This window comes from Pseudophryne corroboree, chromosome 6 (genome assembly GCF_028390025.1).
Source record: "Pseudophryne corroboree isolate aPseCor3 chromosome 6, aPseCor3.hap2, whole genome shotgun sequence".
NCBI lineage: Eukaryota > Metazoa > Chordata > Amphibia > Anura > Myobatrachidae > Pseudophryne > Pseudophryne corroboree.
The window spans coordinates 574,721,822-574,744,393 of record NC_086449.1 but is presented as its reverse complement, the minus strand read 5'-3'; the positions used below and the strand labels follow the sequence as shown (position 1 = coordinate 574,744,393).

General features: G+C 45.2%; 1 protein-coding gene across 2 annotated transcripts in view; it reads left to right on the top strand.

The window, feature by feature from the left end:
• The window catches only part of KDM3B (lysine demethylase 3B), a 308,304-nt gene that overhangs the window by 149,690 nt on the left and 136,042 nt on the right, over nt 1-22,572 (top strand). For both annotated transcript variants that reach the window (XM_063927861.1, XM_063927860.1), the window contains exons 7-10: nt 618-1,187; nt 18,037-19,216; nt 20,076-20,277; nt 20,939-21,153. In XM_063927861.1, the coding sequence (XP_063783931.1) occupies nt 618-1,187; nt 18,037-19,216; nt 20,076-20,277; nt 20,939-21,153 (2,167 nt within the window). The remainder of the gene's footprint in view (nt 1-617; nt 1,188-18,036; nt 19,217-20,075; nt 20,278-20,938; nt 21,154-22,572) is intronic.

The following is a 22,572-nucleotide window of genomic DNA, read 5'->3' as shown; positions in this document are numbered from 1 at the left end:
TTCTGCTGGCTGTCAAAATGTCAGGCAGTGCCTACCTGTCTACTCGGCAACTTAGAATTACAAGAGACAGAGTACAGTGTATGCTGCCAATACATCATCCTGTAATGAAATTTCAATAAATCATAACCCAGTCAGAAATGAAACCACCCAGGCATCGGAGTTCTCCCCTACAGGAGCTGCTGGTAGTGTGTTTTATCTTTTGTTGGGCTTCAGTGCTGTACCTTTCCCGAGATCCGATCACCATTACGATCTCCTCTTACTGAGCAATGCCTAGTGTGCAGCTTCCTTATAAAGGCTTCTATCACCTGAGTCCATCAATCCACTAAAGTTTTGATAGTAACTTGCAGCTTCTGTGGTGAAAGGGAATTACTTGATTTGGTGCACTCTGAAATTGTGGCTTGGTGGCAATGCACAAGTCTCCTGGCTACTAGCTTTACTGGTTATGAAGAGGTCCTTGGTTCAGTGTCTCTCAATAAATGAGAAAAAAAGGATGTGTAGTAATTTAAAGATTTGTTTATTTCTAGATGTAATACTTTAAATGTGTAATATCTTCCTTTCATGGTGTTAATATAAAATGTACTGTGGTCAGTAGTAAACTGATTATTTACCTGTTTCAGGATGCTCTGTTAAAAGTAACGAAAGCATCAAAACAAAAGAAGAAGAAAGAAAATGCAGATGGTAGGGACAACAGAAGAAGAAAACTACCTCCAGATGCAGAAGGTGATTCTTCTGGAAAGAAACAGAAAGCAGAAAAGAAAGATTTAGATAGCAATGGTGGAGATTCAAATGAGATAAATCGGGGATCTTTAAAAGGAAGCGGCAGTGCAGACACCACACCAGATTCAAGATCCAAGCAAATGCTTCACTTTGTTCCACAAATTAATCGCAATATTCGCTTTGCAACTTACACCAAAGAAAATGGGCGAACATTGGTTGTCCAAGATCAGCCTGTTGGCGACGGGGCATCCCTAGCTTTTCCTTCATTTTCGGCAATGGCTACTCAAAACTCTGCGCCAGAAGCTGGAAGGTCTGGGAGTAAAGGTGCTTTGTTAGTCGATAACATTGGAAATACTACTGAGACTTTGACATCTGTTGCAGCAACACCAACCACCGTAAGAATCTCTGACACCAGCCTTTCCACCATGACAGGAGAGGAAAATAAGACATCGAGCTGGGCTATCGGAGAGGTATTTATAATTGTACATACTGCTGTGTAAACCCTGAGGAGAATGGTAGCTGAACAAATGAAATTGCTGAGTCTTATGGGCTACAGCAGAGGTTTCCAGATGCTGTCTTCAAGGCACCCTAACAGTTCAGGTTTAAAGTATATCCATGCTTGGCCACAGGTGACTTAATTAGTACCTCAGTCAAGTTGATTTAACCATCTGTGCTGAGCCATGGATATCTTCAAACTTGGACTGGACTATTAGGGTACCTTGAGGACCGCATTTGGGATACTCTGGTTTACAGCACCATTTTCCTGTAGACTGTTTTTATAAAGTTCTAATTTATAGAAACACACAGATTTGTTTTTGTTTTTGCCATTTGAAGCTTTTTTTTAAATTTTTATATTGTAGCTTAATATTTAATATGCACTAAAAAAGTTGGTGAAAATTGAAAACCACCTTCAGTTTCTAAATGTCTTCTTCCTATAATACTTGGCTTTAATGGGTGTTTGGTCTACATGACAAACATAAAATAACATGCTGCTTCCCTGTTTCTTGAAACCAGGGCTTTCACATAAACAGAATGCTACTCGTTACATAATTAAGTGATATTGAATTAATACATTACGAAATACATTTTGTTATATATGGCTAAAGATAGTAATCAAAATAAGCAAATCAGTGGTAACCTAAAATTGGATTTTGTGTTCTTTGTAGAATTCCCTCCTCGTAATCCCTCTGGGGGACACTGCATGTCTAGACTATGGGTTAGTGGGCTGGCAGAGGAGTATAGGCAATAAAAGGTTAAAAGAAAACTCCAGACGCTCGCACAATGAAATGTAGAGCTTCCGGATACGATGGCATCTTAGCAAGTGACAAGGCTATGAGCCAGAATCATGGCCAGGGCAACCTGCTTGGGATCAAATAAAAATGAACCCTCAAGACTGCAAGTACAAAGCTACCAAATTGTGACTAGATAAAACTGGGTGCAGACACTGCCCTTTGACACAGGAGGTTCTGTCAAAGGGGAAGGCAACCATGGACCTCATCGGCATACCACGGCCGATGAGGCCAGTTAACAGTAAGGTTAGGTCATCAACCTATGGGAGTTGTGCGTAGAACCTGTACCCAACAGAGATCCTCGGAGAGACTTAGAGACCAGGTAAATTACCCCACCTTATAGTGTCTTCGGTATGGAATGTAGATATCCACTCAAAATGAAGGGTGGTTCCTAGGCACCCTATGCGCGTAGGGCCAGTGAACGTGTATGTATAATCCTACTGAATCGCTAGAGGGCAGAGCAGGTAACTGTACCCCCTGGAGGCCAAGTTTTTGTAGCTCAAATGTGGCCAGGGTGGAACGATTCTAACACCTGCAGCCAGGGAAGAAAACTCCATACGATTAGTCAAAGAACTCCTAATCAAAGGAACCATTGAAACTGTTCCCAAAAACCTGGTCTCCCTATGACTGGAATTTTTGATCACGGACTACTCAGAAGTAGGAAACTATCCACCAAAGTAGCAACCAAAACTGGCCAGCTGTTTAAGGCCCATAAAATTGAGGTCCCTAGCCAGTTGGTCAGCGCTGGGTGCAATGTGAACAGCCAGTTACTGTCATGAACAGGTGAAAACCTAAGTGATAATGTCAAAACCAAGACCTGCGAGTTCGGAGTCACCGCCTTATATAGCACCTGAAATCTTAGCATTGTGAATGACTGTGCCCTCTATGGCCATGTCCTTTGAAGGACAGCACATGAAGGGTAGGACAAATCGTAAGTGGGGAAGATCCCGATTGCATGTATCGAGGTAAACCAACTCATGGACACTAAAAACAGGTGACAAAATAAAACTTTTTTACATTCTCCAGTGGCCAGTAATGTGCCAAACATGCTGCCTCCCCAGGTCTGAAAAACTCCTGGTCAGCCAGTGAATACAACTGCATAACAGATGTGAGAGGCAGTCTACAAGAGAGTACACCCTAAATTGCTCCCCATCATGCTATGGAGCCATTGGCAATCCCATGGAGCACCCTGTAGTGGTCTCCTTCCAAATGGGGGCAAAACTAAAGTGGGGTGGGAAGACTGGTAGATACACTGCCAAGAAAAAAAACTGGACTGCAAACCGCACTTATCTGGGTCTACATGATGATCTACACTATACATGTACATAACTTAAACCTTGAAATAGAGACAGTTCCTCACAGTATAAGATGCTGCACTGCATCAGAAGCCCACAGTAACTGACGGAGCCTAGACCCAGGATAATGTCCAATTACTAAGTGGGAAGGATAGTACATTTATCAGCTGAGCACAAACCCTTTAATGTATATGAGTTGTTCATCAATGAGAGAGGGAACACCAGGGTCATGTAACACACTAAGGGGCAGATGTATTAAACCTGGAGAAGTGATAAAGCAGCGATAAGTGTAAGGTGATAATGCAGCAGCCAATCGGCTCCTAACTGTAGATTTACATATTGGAGCCGATTGGCTGGTGTTTTATCACCTTGCACTTATCACTGCATTATCACCTCTCCATGCTTAATACATCTGCCTCTAAATATGATAGAAACCTAAACTAGGCATATGAGAGAGATCCTATATCGATGCACTTAGAAAGAGAGATCCATGATGTTTACCATGCCACATCAGTGAGAGAGTGATATATAATGTATTATATATATATATATATATATATATATATATATATATATATATATATATATATATATATATATATATATTTTCCAAATGATGCGGCACTCGTGATACAGGCAACAATGCAAAATCAGCAAATCAACGTTTCAGTTTATTCAACTGTTTTCAAGATATAATAAAATCCAATACATCACTCACCTATATACCCATCACCATGTGTCACAAACAGCTGGAGCTGTTTCTCAAACCGCCCGCTGAAGATGACGTCATGACGCATCCAGCGCCTCCTGATGACGTCATCCGTCGCACACCACGTGACCAACACCACATCTGTTGCCAAGCAACCAATATTACAAATACGGATCACCATGCCACTTCCTGTATCATGTAAACATACTTAAACAGCGCTGATCATTATATATAAACTAAATAAGACTTAATACAAGATTTCCAAATGTTATCCCACAGAAATGCATAGCGAAATTCAATAAACAATGATCCATATCTATAAATCTAATCCGGCATAGGCTAATGATATATAATAATTAATAGGGAGTGAAATATCTGTATATTTTAATATTTTGAACCCCTATATGTATGCACACATTAATGACCTCTGAGCTAATTTAGCAAGTTAAAGAAAACTTAGCCCCTTTTGGGGCTAAATGAATCCGTCTCGTTTACCTGTTTTCTTTAACTTGCTAAATTAGCTCAGAGGTCATTAATGTGTGCATACATATAGGGGTTCAAAATATTAAAATATACAGATATTTCACTCCCTATTAATTATTATATCTCATTAGCCTATGCCGGATTAGATTTATAGATATGGATCATTGTTTATTGAATTTCGCTATGCATTTCTGTGGGATAACATTTGGAAATCTTGTATTAAGTCTTATTTAGTTTATATATATATATATATATATATATATATAATGATCAGCGCTGTTTAAGTATGTTTACATGATACAGGAAGTGGCATGGTGATCCGTATTTGTAATATTGGTTGCTTGGCAACAGATGCGGTGTTGGTCACGTGGTGTGCGACGGATGACGTCATCAGGAGGCGCTGGATGCGTCATGACGTCATCTTCAGCGGGCGGTTTGAGAAACAGCTCCAGCTGTTTGTGACATATGGTGATGGTGACGGGTATATAGGTGAGTGATGTATTGGATTTTAACTTGTGGATATGTGAGTGCCGGACTTTTACTAGTGAGAGAGAGATATATATATATATATATATATATATATATATATATATATATATATATATATATATATATATATATATATATATATATATATATATATATATATATATAATTATAGAATATTTCTCTGACGTCCTAGTGGATGCTGGGTACTCCGTAAGGACCATGGGGAATAGACAGGCTCCGCAGGAGACTGGGCACACTAAAAGAAAGATTAGGTACTATCTGGTGTGCACTGGCTCCTCCCTCTATGCCCCTCCCCCAGTTAGAATCTGTGCCCGGCTCGAGCTGGTTGCACACTAGGGGCTCTCCTGAGCTTCTAGTAAAAGAAAGTATTTATCAGGTTTTTTATTTTCAGTGAGATCTGCTGGCAACAGACTCACTGCTACGAGGGACTTAGGGAAGAGAAGCGAACCTACCTGCTTGCAGCTAGCTTGGGCTTCTAGGCTACTGGACACCATTAGCTCCAGAGGGATCGAACACAGGCCCAGCCTCGGTCGTCCGGTCCCGGAGCCGCGCCGCCGCCCCCCTTGCAGAGCCAGAAGCAAGAAGAACGTCCTTGAAATAGGCGGCTGAAGACTCCGGTCTTCATTAAGGTAGCGCACAGCACTGCAGCTGTGCGCCATTGCTCCCTATGCACACCACATACTCCGGTCACTGATGGGTGCAGGGCGCTGGGGGGGGGGGGGGGCGCCCTGGGCTGCAATTAGAGTACCTTAAATTGGCAAAAGGCACATAATATAGTCTAATAAACTATATATGTGCAAAAATCCCCTGCCATAATATTAATAAAAGAGCGGGATAAGCCCGCCGAGAAGGGGGCGGGGCTATCTCCCTCAGCACACTGGCGCCATTTCCTCTTCACAGCTCCGCTGGAAGACAGCTCCCCAGGCTCTCCCCTGCAGTTTCCAGGCTCAAAGGGTAAAAAAGAGAGGGGGGCACTAAATTTAGGCGCAAAACTGTATTGTATAGCTGCTATAGGGAAAATCACTTTCTGTAATAGTGTAAATCCCTGTTTATATAGCGCTGTGGTGTGTGCTGGCATACTCTCTCTCTGTCTCCCCAAAGGACTTTGTGGGGTCCTGTCCTCAGTCAGAGCATTCCCTGTGTGTGTGCGGTGTGTCGGTACGGCTGTGTCGACATGTTTGATGAGGAGGCTTATGTGGAAGCGGAGCAGGTGCCGATAAATGTGATGTCACCCCCTGCGGGTTCGACACCAGAGTGGATGGATATGTGGAAGGTATTAACCGACAGTGTCAACTCCTTACATAAAAGGCTGGATGACTTAACAGCCGTGGGACAGCCGGCTTCTCAGCCCGTGCCTGCCCAGGCGTCTCAAAGACCATCAGGGGCTCACAAACGCCCGCTACCTCAGATGGCAGACACAGATGTCGACACGGAGTCTAACTCCAGTGTCGACGAGGATGAGACATATACACAATCCAGAAGGGGCATCCGTTGCATGATTACGGCAATGAAAAATGTGTTACACATTTCTGACATTAACCCAGGTACCACTAAAAAGGGTATTATGTTTGGGGAGAAAAAGCAGCCAGTGTTTTTTCCCCCATCAGATGAGTTGAATGAAGTGTGTGAAGAAGCGTGGGGTTCCCACGATAAGAAACTGGTAATTTCTAAAAAATTACTGATGGCGTACCCTTTCCCGCCAGAGGATAGGTCACGTTGGGAGATATCTCCTAGGGTGGATAAGGCGCTCACACGCTTGTCAAAAAAGGTGGCACTGCCGTCTCAGGATACGGCCGCCTTGAAGGTGCCTGCTGATAGAAAGCAGGAGGCTATCCTGAAGTCTGTATATACACACTCAGGTACTATACTGAGACCTGCAATTGCTTCAGCATGGATGTGTAGTGCTGCTGCAGCGTGGTCTGATACCCTGTCAGATAATATTGATACCCTCGACAGGGATACTATTTTGCTAACCATAGAGCATATTAAAGACGTCGTCTGATATATGAGGGATGCACAGAGGGATATTTGCCGGCTGGCATCTAGAATTAATGCAATGTCCATTTCTGCCAGGAGGGTATTATGGACCCGGCAGTGGACAGGTGATGCTGATTCTAAATGGCACATGGAGGTTTTGCCTTATAAGGGTGAGGAATTGTTTGGGGATGGTCTCTCGGACCTCGTATCCACAGCAACAGCTGGGAAATCGACATTTTTACCTCAGGCTCTCTCACAACCTAAGAAAGCACCGTACTATCAGGTACAGTCCTTTCGGCCTCAGAAAGGCAAGCGGATCAAAGGTGCTTCCTTTCTGCCCAGAGGCAGGGGGAGAGGGAAAAAGCTGCACCAGACAGCCAGTTCCCAGGAACAAAAATCCTCCCCTGCTTCTACTGAGTCCACCGCATGACGCTGGGGCTCCACAGACGGAGCCAGGTACGGTGGGGGCGCGTCTCCGGAACTTCAGCGACCAGTGGGTTTGCTCACAGGTGGATCTCTGGGTTCTACAAGTGGTATCGCAGGGATACAAGCTGGAATTTGAGGCGTCTCCCCCTCGCTGTTACCTCAAATCAGCCTTGCCAACTACTCCCCAGGACAGGGAGGTAGTACTGGCGGCAATTAACAAGCTGTACCTCCAGCAGGTGATAATAAAAGTTCCCCTCCTTCAACAGGGACGGGGTTACTATTCCACAATGTTGTGGTACCGAAACCAGACGGTTCGATGAGAACCATTCTAAATTTGAAATCCTTGAACACTTATATAAGGAAGTTCGAGTTCAAAATGGAATCGCTCAGGGCGGTTATTGCAAGCCTGGAAGAGGGGGATTACATGGTATCACTGGACATCATGGATGCTTACCTACATGTCCCCATTTACCCACCTCACCAGGAGTACCTCAAGGTTGTGGTACAGAACTGCCATTACCAATTCCAGACGTTGCCGTTTGGTCTGTCCACGGCACCGAGGGTGTGTTCCAAGGTAATGGCCAAAATGATGATTTTCCTTCGAAAGAAGGGAGTTATAATTAACCCGTACTTGCACGATCTCCTTATAAAAGTGAGGTCCAAGAAGCAGTCGTTGATCGGAGAAGCACTATCTCAGGAAGTGCTACAACAGCACAGCTGGATTCTGAATATCCCAAAGTCGCAGCTGGTTCCTACGACGCGTCTGCTGATATTGGGCATGTTTCTGGACACAGAACAGAAGAAGGTGTTTCTCCCGGAGGAGAAGGCCAAGGAGTTGTCATCTCGGGTCAGAGACCTCCTGAAACCAAAACAGGTGTCGGTGCATCATTGCACGCGAGTCCTGGAAAAGGTGGTAGCTTCTTACGAAGCAATTACCTTCGGCAGGTTCCATGCAAGGAACTTTCAGTGGGACCTGTTAGACAAGTGAGGATCGCATCTTCAGATGCATCAGCTGATCACCCTGTCCCCGGGGCCAGGGTGTCTTTGCTGTGGTGGCTGCAGAGTGCTCATCTTCTCGAGGGCCGCAGATTCGGCATTCAGGACTGGGTCCTGGTGACCGCGGATGCAAGCCTCCGAGGTTGGGGAGCAATCACTCAGGGAAGAAATTTCCAAGGACAATGGTCAAGTCAGGAGACTTCCCTACACATAAATATTCTGGACCTAAGGGCCATTTACAATGCCCTAAGACAAGCAGAACCCCTGCTTCAAAACCAGCCGGTGCTGATTCAGTCAGACAACACCACGGCTGTCGCCCATGTAAACCGACAAGGCGGCACAAGAAGCAGGATGGCGTTGGCAGAAGCCACAAGGATTCTCCGATGGGCGGAGTATCACGTGCTAACACTGTCAGCCGTGTACATTCCGGGTGTGGAAAACTAGGAAACAGACTTCCTCAGCAGGCACGACCTCCACCCGGGAGAGTGGGGACTTCATCCAGAAGTCTTCACGCAGATTGTGAACCGTTGGTAACGGCCACAGGTGGACATGATGGCGTCCCGCCTCAACAAAAAGCTAAAAAAGTATTGCTCCAGGTCAAGAGACCCTCAGGCGATAGCTGTGGACGCACTGGTGACACCGTGGGTGTACCAGTAGGTTTGTGTTCCCTCCTCTTCCTCTCATACCCAAGGTACTGAGGATAGTAAGTAAGAGAGGAGTAAGAACTATACTCGTAGTTCCGGATTGGCCAAGAAGAACTTGGTAACCAGAACTACAAGAAATGATCTCTGAGGACCCATGGCCTCTGTGTCTCAGATGGACCTGTTACTGCAGGGGCCCTGTCTGTTCCAAGACTTACCGCGGCTGCGTTTGAAGGCTTGGCGGTTGAACGCAGGATCCTAACGGAAAAGGGCGTTCCAGATGAAGTGATTCCTACGCTGTTAAAGGCTAGGAAAGACGTTGCCTGAAGTTCAGACGTTGTTAAGGGAGTGCTGCATATTCAGCCCCCTTTTGTGCCTCCAGTGGCACCTTGGGATCTCAACGTAGTGTTGGTTTTCCTAAAATCACATTGTTTTGAGCCACTTCAGAACGTGGAGTTGAAGTATCTCACGTGGAAAGTGGTCATATATATTTGGCCTCGGCTTCGGCTAGGCGTGTGTCAGAATTGGCGGCTTTGTCATGTGAAAGCCCTTATCTGATCTTCCATAGGGACAGGGCAGAATTCAGGATTCGTCCCCAATTTCTCCCTAAGGTGGTATCAGCGTTTCATTTGAACCAACCTATTGTGCTGCCTGCGGCTACTCGGGACTTGGAGGCCTCCAAGTTGCTGGATGTAGTCCGGGCCCTGAAAATTTTTGTTTCCAGGACGGCTAGAGTCAAAAATACTGACTCACTTTTATCCTGCATGCACCCAACAAGCTGGGTGCTCCTGCTTCTAAGCAGACTATTACTCGCTGGATCTGTGGCGCGATTCAACTTGCACATTCTGCGGCTGGACTGCCGCATCCTAAATCAGTAAAAGCCCATTCCACGAGGAAGGGGGCTCTTATTGGGCGCCTGCCCAAGGGGTCTCGGCATTACAACGAGCTGCTACCTGGTCGGGGTCAAACACGTTTGCAAAATTCTACAAGTTTGATACCCTGGCTGAGGAGGACCTTGAGTTTGCTCATGCGGTGCTGCAGAGTCATCCGCACTCTCCCGCCCGTTTGGGAGCTTTGGTATAATCCCCATGGTCCTTACGGAGTACCCAGCATCCACTAGGACGTCAGAGAAAATAAGAATTTACTCACCGGTAATTCTATTTCTCGTAGTCCGTAGTGGATGCTGGGAGCCCATCCCAAGTGCGGACTCTCTGCAATACGTGTATATAGTTATTGCTTAACTAAAGGGTTTTGTTATGAGCCATCTGTTAATGAGGCTCATTTGTTGTTCATACTGTTAACTGGGTATAGATATCACAAGTTGTACGGTGTGATTGGTGTGGCTGGTATGAGTCTTACCCGGGATTCCAAATCCTTTTCCTTGTAGTGTCTGCTCTTCCGGGCACAGTTTCCCTAACTGAGGTCTGGAGGAGGGGCATAGAGGGAGGAGCCAGTGCACACCAGATAGTACCTAATCTTTCTTTTAGAGTGCCCAGTCTCCTGCGGAGCCCGTCTATTCCCCATGGTCCTTACAGAGTACCCAGCATCCACTACGGACTACGAGAAATAGAATTACCGGTGAGTAAATTCTTAGAGATATATATATATATATATATATATATATATATATATATATATTTATTATATATTCTAATACATCTATCTAATATATTGTGCTGAGTTGGGGTAATTAGCTCAGCAGGGGGTGGATTTGTGCAGTGTCTGTGTTCAAACAGGATCCAAGAATGCATTTCAGGAAAATAAACGTAATGGTGCTTTACTTTCACCGTGAAATCAGGAAAAGACACAAGTGATTAGAAAACGACAAACACCTTGCCCCCATTCAGGGCGCTTCACTCACCTTTTCGCCCTAATTGGGCAGCTAGTCTGCAAACAAAAGGGGGAATCCAAATGTTATTGCACTCTCCCGCCTTCAGCTATTGAAGTGTTGCTGCTGACTGTGTAAGATCTTCATTTCATCTTGCTACCCTCGGAGGTAGGGAGCTGAATTGCACGAAAAGTGACCTGTTTAGGCCCCTAAATTGGACTTTCTCTTACGTCCTAGAGGATGCTGGGGACTCCGTAAGGACCATGGGGTATAGACAGGCTCCGCAGGAGATAGGGCACCTAAAAAGAACTTTGACTATGGGTGTGCACTGGCTCCTCCCTCTATGCCCCTCCTCCAGACCTCGGTTAGATCTTGTGCCCAGAGGAGAAAGGGTACAATGCAGAGAGCTCTCCAGAGTTTTCTGTATTAAAGAATTTTGTTAGGTTTTTTATTTTCAGGGAGTCCTGTTGGCAACAGGCTCCCTGCATTGTGGGACTGAGAAGAGAGAAACAGAGCTGGCTTGTCAAGTTGGGCACTGTTTCTAAGGCTACTGGACACCATTAGCTTCAGAGGGAGTCTGAACACAGGTCTCACCTGGGGTTCGTCCCGGAGCCGCGCCGCCGTCCTCCTCACAGATGCCGAAGATAGAAGCCAGGTGAGTATGAGAAGGCAAGAAGACATCAGGCGGCAGAAGACATCAGATCTTCATGAGGTAAGCGCGCAGCGGTAAGCTGCGTGCCATTGCTCCCAGTACTCACACACAAGCAGGCACTGAAGGGTGCAGGGCGCGGGGGGGGCGCCCTGGGCAGCAATATTCCTCATTTTGTCGCAATATAAGCAGGATTAGGCTGTGGCACAGTAAATCCACAAATCCCCCGCCATTTTTTATATAAGTTTACTGGGACCGAAGCCCGCCGTCGGGTGGGCGGGGCTTGATCCTCAGCACTAACCTGCGCCATTTTCTCCACAGAAACTGCACGAGGAAAAGCTGGCTCCCTGATCTCTCCCCTGCTGAACCTTCACAGGCTGGAAAAAAGAGGAGGGGGGGCACTTTGGAATGCAGTGAGTGGGAATTAAGGCTATACATATAAAAAGCGCTATCTGCTATATATATATATATATATATATATATATATATATATATATATATATATATATATATATATATTCCAGTGTTTTTAAGCGCTGGTGTGTGCTGGCATTCTCTCTCTCTCTCTCTCTCTCTCTCTCTCTCTCTCTCTCTCTCTCTCTCTCTCTCTCTCTCTCTCTCTCTCTCTCTCTCTCTCTCCCCCCTAAGGGCCTGGTTGGGGTTTTGTCCCCTTATAGGTTAATCCCTGTGTGTGTGGGGTGTCGGTACGTGTGTGTCGACATGTCTGAGGCGGAAGGCTTCTCCAAGGAGGCGGTGGAGCAAATGAGTGGTGTGTCCCCGTCGGCTGTGCCGACTCCGGATTGGATGGACATGTGGCATATGTTGAATGCATGTGTGGCATCTTTACATAAAAGGCTTGATGAGGCTGAATTAGGGGGGACATCAGGGGGTCAATCCTCGGATTGGACCAACTCACAGGGCCCGTCGAGGTCTCAAAAGCGTCCCTTAACACAAGACACTACTACCGACACGGATTCTGATTCCAGTGTCGACTATGACTAAGTAAAATTGCACCCTAGGGTGACTAAAACCATTCAGTGTATGATTGTGGCAATAAGGGATGTGTTGCATATTGAGGGTGAACCCTCGGTCCCCGACACAAGGGTACACATGTTTAAGGAAAAGAAACAGATTATTAATTTTCCCACATCTCATGAATTAAATGATTTCTTTGGAAAAGCTTGGGAGACTCCGGAAAAGAGACCGCAGATCCCCAAAAGAATTTATATGGCATACCCCTTCCCTAAGCAGCACAGGGAGATTTGGGAATCATCCCCCACTGTGGACAAGGCCTGACGCGCTTGTCCAAGGAAGTGGCGCTACAGTCTCCTGACACAGCGGCCTTTAAGGACCCTGCAGATCGCAGGCAAGAAACTACCTTAAAGTGTATTTATTCTCATACGGGGGCTATGCTAAGACCGACAATTGCGTCGGCATGGGTGTGTAGCGCAATTGCAGCTTGGACAGATGAGCTGACAGATCAATTTGATAATATGGATAAGGATTAGTGATGAGCGGTTTCGGTTTTACTCGGTTCTCAAAACGGCATCTTATTGGCTATCCAAAACACGTGACATCCGTGAGCCAATAAGATGCCGTTTTGAGAACCGAGTAAAACCGAATCCGCTCATCACTAATAAGGATACTATATTCTTAACTCTAGCCCATATAAAAGAAGCAGTCTTATTTATGAGGGATGCTCAAAGGGACATTGGATTACTGGTTTCTAGGGCCAATGCCATGTCTATCTCAGCGAGAAGATCCTTATGGACTCGCCAATGGACTGGTGATGCGGATTCCAAAAAACATATGGAAGGTACTACCCTATAAGGGTGATGTATTGTTTGGGGATGGGCTGACGGACCTGGTTTCCACAGCTACAGCAGGTAAATCAAATTTTTTACCATATATTCCCCAACAGCAAAAGAAAGTAACACCCTATCAGATGCAGTCCTTTCGGTCGCACAAGTCCAAAAGAGGTCGGGGATCCTCTTTCCTCGTCAGAGGTAAGGGCAGAGGCAAAAGAGCACCTGCTTCGGCAGGTGCCCAGGAACAAAAGTCCTCCCCGGCTGCTCCAAAACCCACAGCATGACGCTGGGGCTCCTCTGAGGGAGTCCGCAACGGTGGGGGCACGTCTTCGACTTTTCAGTCAGGCCTGGGTCAGACCAGACCTGAATCCATGGGTGTTGGAAATAGTTTCCCAGGGGTACAAACTGGAATTCGACTAGGTGCACCCGTGCCGATTTTTCAAATCGGCCCTACCAGCTTCCACATCGGAAAGGGATGTAGTGTTAGCTGCAATTCAAACGCTGTGTATACAGCAAGTGAGAATCAAGGTTCCCCTGCACCAGCAAGGAAGAGGTTACTACTCAACCCTATTTGTGGTCCCGAAACCGGACGGTTCGGTCAGACCTATTTTGAATCTGAAATCTCTAAACCTGTACATAAAAAGATTCAAATTCAAAATGGAATCACTCAGAGCGATAATAGCCAACATGGAGGAAGGGGAGTTTATGGTGTCTCTGGACATAAAGGATGCGTACCTTCATGTCCCCATATATGCCCCCCATCAGGAATACCTGAGATTCGCTGTACAGGATTGTCATTACCAATTTCAGACGTTGCCGTTTGGACTTTCCACGGCCCCGAGGATTTTCACCAAGATAATGGCGGAAATGATGGTGGTCCTGCGCAAGCATGGAGTCAAAATTATACCATACTTGGACGATCTCCTGATAAAAGCGAGATTAAGGGAGAAATTGCTGAGCAGTGTGGCACTCTCTCTCAGAGTGCTCCAGCAACATGGTTGGATTCTAAATCTACCGAAGTCACAGTTGATTCCGACAACTCAACTACCGTTCCTAGGTATGATACTGGATACGGAACAAATGAAGGTCTTCCTCCCAATAGAGAGCCCAGGACATCCAGAACATGGTCCGAGACCTGCTAAAACCGAAAAGGGTGTCAGTTCACCAATGCACTTGAGTTCTGGGGAAAATGGTGGCGGCCTACGAGGCCATACCCTTCGGAAGGTTCCATGCAAGGACTTTTCAATGGGACCTTCTGGACAAGTGGTCCGGGTCCCATCTGCACTTACATCGGAAAATAACTCTGTCCCCAGGGGCCAGAGTGTCTCTCCTGTGGTAGTTGCAAAGTGCTCACCTGCTGGAGGGTCGCCGGTTCGGGATTCAGGACTGGATCCTGGTTACCACGGACGCGAGCCTCCGAGGATGGGGAGCGGTCACACAGGGAAAAAACTTTCAGGGACTTTGGTCAGACCAGGAGTCCTGTCTTCACATCAATGTGTTGGAACTCAGAGCCATTTACAACGGCCTTCGACAAGCGGAGAGTCTTCGAAACCTACCGGTTCTGATTCAATCAGACCATGTCACAGCAGTGGCTCATGTGAACCGCCAAGGTGGGACAAGAAGCAGTCGCGATGGCGGAAACCACCAGGATTCTTCGCTGGGCGGAAAATCATGTGAGCGCTCTGTCGGCTGTCTTCATTCCGGGAGTGGACAACTGGGAAGCAGACTTCCTCAGCAGACACGATCTCCATCCAGGAGAGTGGAGACTTCATCAAGAAGTCTTTGCAGACATAACACGTCTTTGGGGAACTCAAATAGACATGATCGCGTCACGCCTCAACAAAAAGCTTCGGAGGTATTGTGCCAGGTCTCGGGACCCTCAGGCAGTGGCAGTAGACTCTCTGATAACACCGTGGGTGTTCAAATCGGTCTACGTGTTTCCTCCTCTTCCTCTCATCACAAAAGTGTTGGCAAAGAAGAGTACAGACGATACTCGTTGTCCCAGACTGGCCTCGAAGGGCCTGGTACTCAGATCTACAAGAGATGCTCACAGGAGATCCCTGGCCTCTTCCTCAGAGGGAAGACCTGTTGCAGCAGGGGCCCTGTGTATTTCAGGACTTGCCGCGGTTACGTTTGACGGCATGGCGGTTGAACGCCGAATCCTAGCGAAAAAGGGGATTCCGGAAGAGGTCATCCCTACTTTAATAAAGGCTAGGAAGGAGTTGACGGTTAAGCATTATCACCGTATCTGGAGAAAGTATGTGTCTTGGTGTGAGACCAAGAATGCACCTACGGAAGATTTTCATCTGGGTCGTTTTCTCCACTTCCTACAGACAGGAGTGGATATGGGCCTGAAATTAGGATCTGTTAAGGTTCAGATTTCGTCCCTCTCGATTTTCTTTCAGAAGGAATTGGCTTCTCTTCCAGAAGTCCAGACGTTTGTAAAGGGAGTGCTACACATCCAGCCTCCCTTTGTGCCTCCAGTGGCACCGTGGGATCTCAACGTGGTGTTGCAGTTTCTAAAATCACACTGGTTTGAACCGCTTAACAAGGTGGAGTTGAAATTTCTTACTTGGAAGGTGGTCATGTTGTTGGCCTTGGCATCGGCAAGGCGAGTATCAGAATTGGCGGCTTTGTCACACAAAAGCCCTTACTTGATTTTTCATGTGGATCGAGCTGAATTGAGGACACGTCCGCAATTTTTGCCTAAGGTGGTTTCTTCATTCCATGTGAATCAACCTATTGTGGTGCCTGTGGCTACAAGTGACCTGGAGGATTCCAGATCCCTGGACGTAGTCAGGGCCTTAAAGATTTATGTAGCCAGGACGGCTAGAATTAGGAAAACAGAGGCCCTGTTTGTCCTGTATGCGGCCAATAAGATTGGCGCACCTGCTTCGAAGCAGACTATTGCTCGCTGGATCTGTAATACGATTCAGCAGGCTCACTCTACGGCTGGATTGCCGGTACCAAATTCGGTTAAGGCCCATTCCACTAGGAAGGTGGGCTCTTCTTGGGCGGCTGCCCGAGGCGTCCCTGCATTACAACTTTGCCGAGCGGCGACTTGGTCGGGGTCAAACACTTTTGCTAAATTCTACAAGTTTGATACCCTGGCTGATGAGGACCTAGCGTTTGCTCAGTCGGTGCTGCAGAGTCATACGCACTCTCCCGCCCGATTGGATGCTTTGGTATAAACCCCATGGTCCTTACGGAGTCCCCAGCATCCTCTAGGACGTAAGAGAAAATAAGATTTTAAACCTACCGGTAAATCTATTCCTCCTAGTCCGTAGAGGATGCTGGGCGCCCGTCCCAGTGCGGAAACTCTGCAAGACTTTTATATAGTTGTTGCTTACATAAGGGTTATGTTACAGTTGAAATCGGTTTTGGACCGTTACTGTTGTTCATATGGTTAACTGGTTATGTATGATCCAGGTTACATGGTATGATTGGTGTGGGCTGGTATGAATCTTGCCCTTGGATTGCTAAATCCTGCCTTGTATTGTCCATCTCCTCTGGGCACAGTTCTCTAACTGAGGTCTGGAGGAGGGGCATAGAGGGAGAAGCCAGTGCACACCCATAGTCAAAGTTCTTTTTAGGTGCCCTATCTCTTGCGGAGCCCGTCTATACCCCATGGTCCTTACGGAGTCCCCAGCATCCTCTACGGACTAGGAGAAATAGATTTACCGGTAGGTTTAAAATCTTATTTTTCCCGTCACACCCATTTTTGTCGGGTATTGCTGCTTTAAGCGGCTAAACCTGATTGAAATGGGGCACCATCAGCGTGATAATGGGGGACAATTGAATATCGCCCAGCGATCTCCCGTCACTTTAGACAGGACGTCTGGCACGATTAAACAAATGAATTTCCCCTATAAAGTTCAGTCTCAGTCTTTTCAAAGTTAGTTGGCCCGGCCTGGCTTTGGCCTCTGGCTTCTCACATAGGTCTCAATCCTATCTGACAGGTAGAATCCTTGCCACCTGGCCTGCTTGACTTTGACTGCACAGCTGCTCACATGTACATCTTCACAATCTGACCTCTCCGATACAGTCTCAATCTTTGAGCTTAGTGGTCTCCCCTGTTTCCTCCAGGGTTAGGCACAGGCCTCCCTATCCTCAGCAGCTGAGATCTCTTGGAGGAAGGAGAGGTTATATGGGCTAGATGGGCAGATGTGTGTGGGGTTTTTTTTTTTTGGTGTTTTTTTTTTTTTTAACCTTTTCAGTGCATGTGCTCCTGTGCCAGCCCACTAACCCATAGTCAAGACATGCAGTGCCCCCAGATCAGATGTAAGGTGGAAAAAAATGCAATCCGTCTCTTTCAGACAGAATTTAAGGGTGGGTATACATTAGCATGATGTTTGGACGATTTGCCATATCGCATTGATATCATCGTTCATTTAATCTTCCTGGTATGTACGGGCAATTGGGCATAGTTATGGCAGAAGGGAATTTGGCCAGATTCCCAGTTGTCTTGGTGTATACCCACCCTTGCTGTTAACCATGAAGAAGCAAAGGGTTCACTATGTCACAATATTGAGGTACTACTGATATAAATATTAGTTTATATAATGCGCTTTATTCTCACATAAAACAAATAGACAGGCCCAAGTTGGCATCAAGTAGCAGGAGATGACAAATGTAGATGTTTGATTCTTCCAGCACTAAAACTTATTTGTTTTATCATCCTTACTATTTAATCTTTAATTGTTTCCAGAATTTCAGAAAATCTGTGCCTGCCAATAGTGGATTTGGGATGTCTGTCCACCAGTCAACTTTTGAAGAGGACCGAAGTCAATCAAATGGTACAGTTCAAGGAAACCAATCTGTTGGGTTCCAGTTTGGGACAAGCAGTGTTCAGGAGGAGTCAAAAGACACTGATCCGTCTAAAAATCTATTTTTTCAGTGTATGTCACAAAATCTCCCACCAAGTAACTATTTCACTGCCATATCAGAGAGTGTTGTAGAAGAGCCTTCAAACAAGGATCCGGGGAAGCAATGCAAGGACGTTCTGTCTTCCGCACTCTTTAAACCGAAGGCTCTCGCTTCAACAGATCCTAAAGCAAATGCAAAAATGGCTTTTTCCGAATCTATGCCAAAACTCACTCCTGCATTTCCAGGAAAGGTGTTAAGCACTCGACCACCTAAGAGCCATGAGAATCTATTCTTGCAACCCCCGAAGCTGTCTCGTGAGGAACCGTCAAATCCATTCCTGGCTTTTTCAGATAACAAAGAACTTTCACCATTTGGCTTTTCAACCCAGCCGGTCCAAAGCTCAATAACTGGTACGCCTCCATCACCTATATGGCAAGAACAGCATAAGGTTGATGAATCTGGCTCTGTGGTGAAAAGCAAACCCTTGTTTATTTCAACAGAGTCCCTAAAGAGACTGCCTATTACCACAGGTGCATCAGAAAGTTCTGCATTTTTAGGAAATGGACGATCAGATTCCCCAGCAAATAGCCTAAGTCAACCAATTGAAATGCCAACATTGTCATCAAGTCCTACTGAAGATAAGCCTGCAATTGGATCAGGACAACTGGACAATCCCTTGTTAAGAACCTTTACTGCTCTGTCAAGTAGGTTGCAGCCTGGTGTCCTCAACTCCTCTGAATTCTCTCAAGATAGTAGAGCAGCTTTTGAATCGGTTAACAGATTCACACTGGATGAGCGAAGCAGGACGTCAAAAGCAGATTCTGATTCTAGTACTAATAGTGACTTGAGTGACTTGAGTGATACAGAGGAGCAGCTGAATGCTAGGGCTGGTTTTAAAGGTATTCCAGAACATCTTGTTGGGAGGCTAGGACCTAATGGAGAGCATGGCGTGGACTTGTTTATGGGGAAAGGCAGAGGAAAACAGGTGACAAAAGGAAGACCAAGAACTACTCCACTCAAAGGTAACATGCACAGGAGGTAGAATGCAAGTAGGCATCATTTGCTTTCTTTACAAATACTCACTGTCCAGTGGTTTGTAAATGTTTTGGTGATCTGACACAGATTCTACTCACATCATTGTTATAGATTCACTCTATTGCTATTCCCTTTGCTTGTCTTCTGTATATAATACTTGGCTGTTACCAATAAGCATTTGCAAAACATGTTGCCTGGTATCGTAACACAAAATAGAGCCACTGTTCTGACTCTGAACTGTCTTTGCTGTCTGGCCACAATACCTACATAGCCTTATCTAGTAATGCAAGCTCTAAATATATAACACATTATCAGTAGGATGTAATGGAGTCAGACCACCGGAGGTGCGCGATGCCGACCAATATTGGACTTTTTTTTTTTTAAAAGATGCAAACCCTTATAAGGTAAAAACGTCCAAAATTGCCCGGCAGCCTGCACCTCCAGCGATCTCAGACTCTATTACATCCCGTTGTATGTATGATTAATATATACCACTCTATGGGAGGTATTCAAATGATATATCACGCCCAATCTCTTTTCTAAAACGATCCCCGTTATCACGCCCATAGTAATCAGGTTTAGCTGCGTAAAGGGTGGGACCCTCGCTACCAAATGATTACACCACACCTGTCAGCAGAAACAGAATGGTGTGGAAGGGGGGTGAAAAGAATTGAATACTGCCTTATGTATGTTTATTGCATCAGGTTTTGAGTTTTTAATTTGTGTGTTTTTATTGTATTTAAATACATTTTACTGACAAATATGTAAAACAGCTATTGTGAGTGTAATCTGAGGGTACAATATGACTTTGGTCATATATACATAAATGTTAATGTTTTTTTACAGTTGGACAATCTATTTTAAAAGACATGAGTAAAGTAAGAAAACTGAAGCAGTCAGGAGAACCATTTCTTCAAGATGGTTCATGCATCAATGTTGCTCCGCATTTGCATAAGTGTCGGGAGTGCAGATTGGAACGGTACCGCAAATTTAAAGAACCCGATCAGGATGATTCCACAGTGGCTTGTAGATTCTTTCACTTTCGCAGGTATGGTTTCATCATGAACACGTTCCAGTAAATACATGCACTCATACAATTGCTGCCTTTAGAGTGATGAGCAACATTCCTTTTTTTTTTTTTCTTTTTCTTTTTTTTTAAAGAAATAGTCATCAGTCAGCAGTGAGGTCCCAAGGGGCACATGCACTGTTTATTCACTACCTTTTTCTGTTTTTGGTGCTGGGTTTAACTTTAACAGTCTTGTAGCAAAGCACACAATCAGACAAAAACAGGAGCATACATAAAAATAAAAAAAAAGTAAACTAGCAACAAAAAATAGATTTGTAAAACCCTGTGTTTAAAGAAAACTTAAAAGGAATAAATGAGTACAGTTGGTGGTATTGAATATATTCACATAGAACCTTTAAGTGACTCAACATTTATTCTATTCTGAGTATAGCATATTCATGAACAACAATAACACAAAAGAATGAAGTTTGTTTTACAATATATAGTCATGTAAGTTTGTGTTAAGGTGTTTACAATTGGCTTGTAATGGTCTGAAAGAAAATGTTGTAATTGTGAGGTAAATGAAAGCATTTTATATAATTCATTCACTGGCCTTGTTATAAGCATTGTTATAGAACAGAAACTTTTTTCTTTAACCAGATTGAATTTTGTTAATGCCTTTCAATCACTGTTCTGGTTGCAGACTGATTTTTACCAGGAAAGGAATTCTTCGTGTTGAAGGCTTCTTGAGTCCACAGCAAAGTGATTCCGAAGCAATACGTTTGTGGGTTCCCAACTCTGTTCCAGCTGAGGGCATTGATTTAGAGACCTCAAAATATATTCTTGCTAATGTTGGAGATCAGTTTTGTCAGTTGGTTATGTCCGAGAAAGAAGCGATGATGATGGTGGAACCACAACGTAAGTTTTATGTGTATTCTATTTTATATCTCCCCTTGTTTAAAGTGAATTATTTTCCCGTAAATTGACATGTTTTCATCCTGTTTGGGAATACTTTTACCAAGGGATGCAAGGACTCCATTAGAACTTTTATATAAATGCAAACTTAAGTGACTTCCTTCTCTGTATCCTCATCCTGAGCATTGTGTGCTTCTGAGTGGTCTGAGGAGGTACTGTTCTCGGCACCTCTTCACACTCCCAACAAGGAATACTTCCAAAGGGAACCCCTTCACTGCTGTTGCAGATGGTGAATAGGACTTTCCAATGCTTCAATGCCAGAGCAGTAGCTAAGAGGTATGTAGCTTCCCCATCATGGTGCCATAGACTACACTATAGGTAGAACAGCCTCAGGAGGTGGGTAGGGTGCTCCTGACCTCACCCTCACAAGGAGTGCCCACCAACAAATCACTGACCATTGAATAGGTTCCCCAGGAATACATAAAATGGATTAACATCAAGCGCAGATTGTTTTAAGCGGCTTGCTTTCAAAATAAATTTTGATAGGTTATAGATTAGATGGCAAGCGCTGTTGAAAGTGCTATGTGTCAAGAAAATTAATAAACATGAGACAAATTTAAAATACAGTGCAATATGTTTGCAGCTTTTTTAAGAGACTTTTTGTAGGGAATTATGCTGTTTAGCAATGCTCAATGCTTGAGGAAGTGTTGGTGGCACAGTGTGAGCTTCCTTGACAAAGCGCCCGCATTGGCACGAAACGTGTAGGACGAGAGAAGGCTATCAGGAGAGACTAATCTTGGCAATTGAACATCCCCCGCCACGTTCCGAACAGCTGGTGACGTCATCACCGAGTGCCACGGCCACTTTGCGCTATCCTACACAGCGCCTGGCTGAAGGAGAACGATATCGCCGGTGAAGCAGTTTCACAGCCCCTGCAGCCGTCTCTGCTGCAGCCCCCTAAGACACAGACAGGCACTGATCTTGTATGGTAGGCTTAATGGAAGAAACATTTGTGATGATCCGCAACAAGATACCCCCTTGTTTGTACCTGGGTGACACAGTTACACACAAAAATGAACACACGAGGGGGGTTAATTCTTTAAAGAAAACCAACTACCTATGATTACTCTGGTAGATTCACCATAATACAGGGTTGGTGTTGCTCCCCAGAGTCAGAAAACCAAATATTCTAGAAAGAGAAAAGAAGACTCTATCTTGGGGTAGGCTTAATGTTATACAGAATTTCTGGAGTCACTTCCCAATAACCTGTTGCCAATTTCAGCTGAGCAGAGAGGGTCTCTTCTCCATCATTAAATTTACCATCTTTGCGGGTAGTTTTTCTGGCTGCGGGCGGGTAGTTTTGGACCCCATTCTTGGGGGGTGCGGGAGATTCTGTAAAAGACACTTACTGGTAGTTCCTGT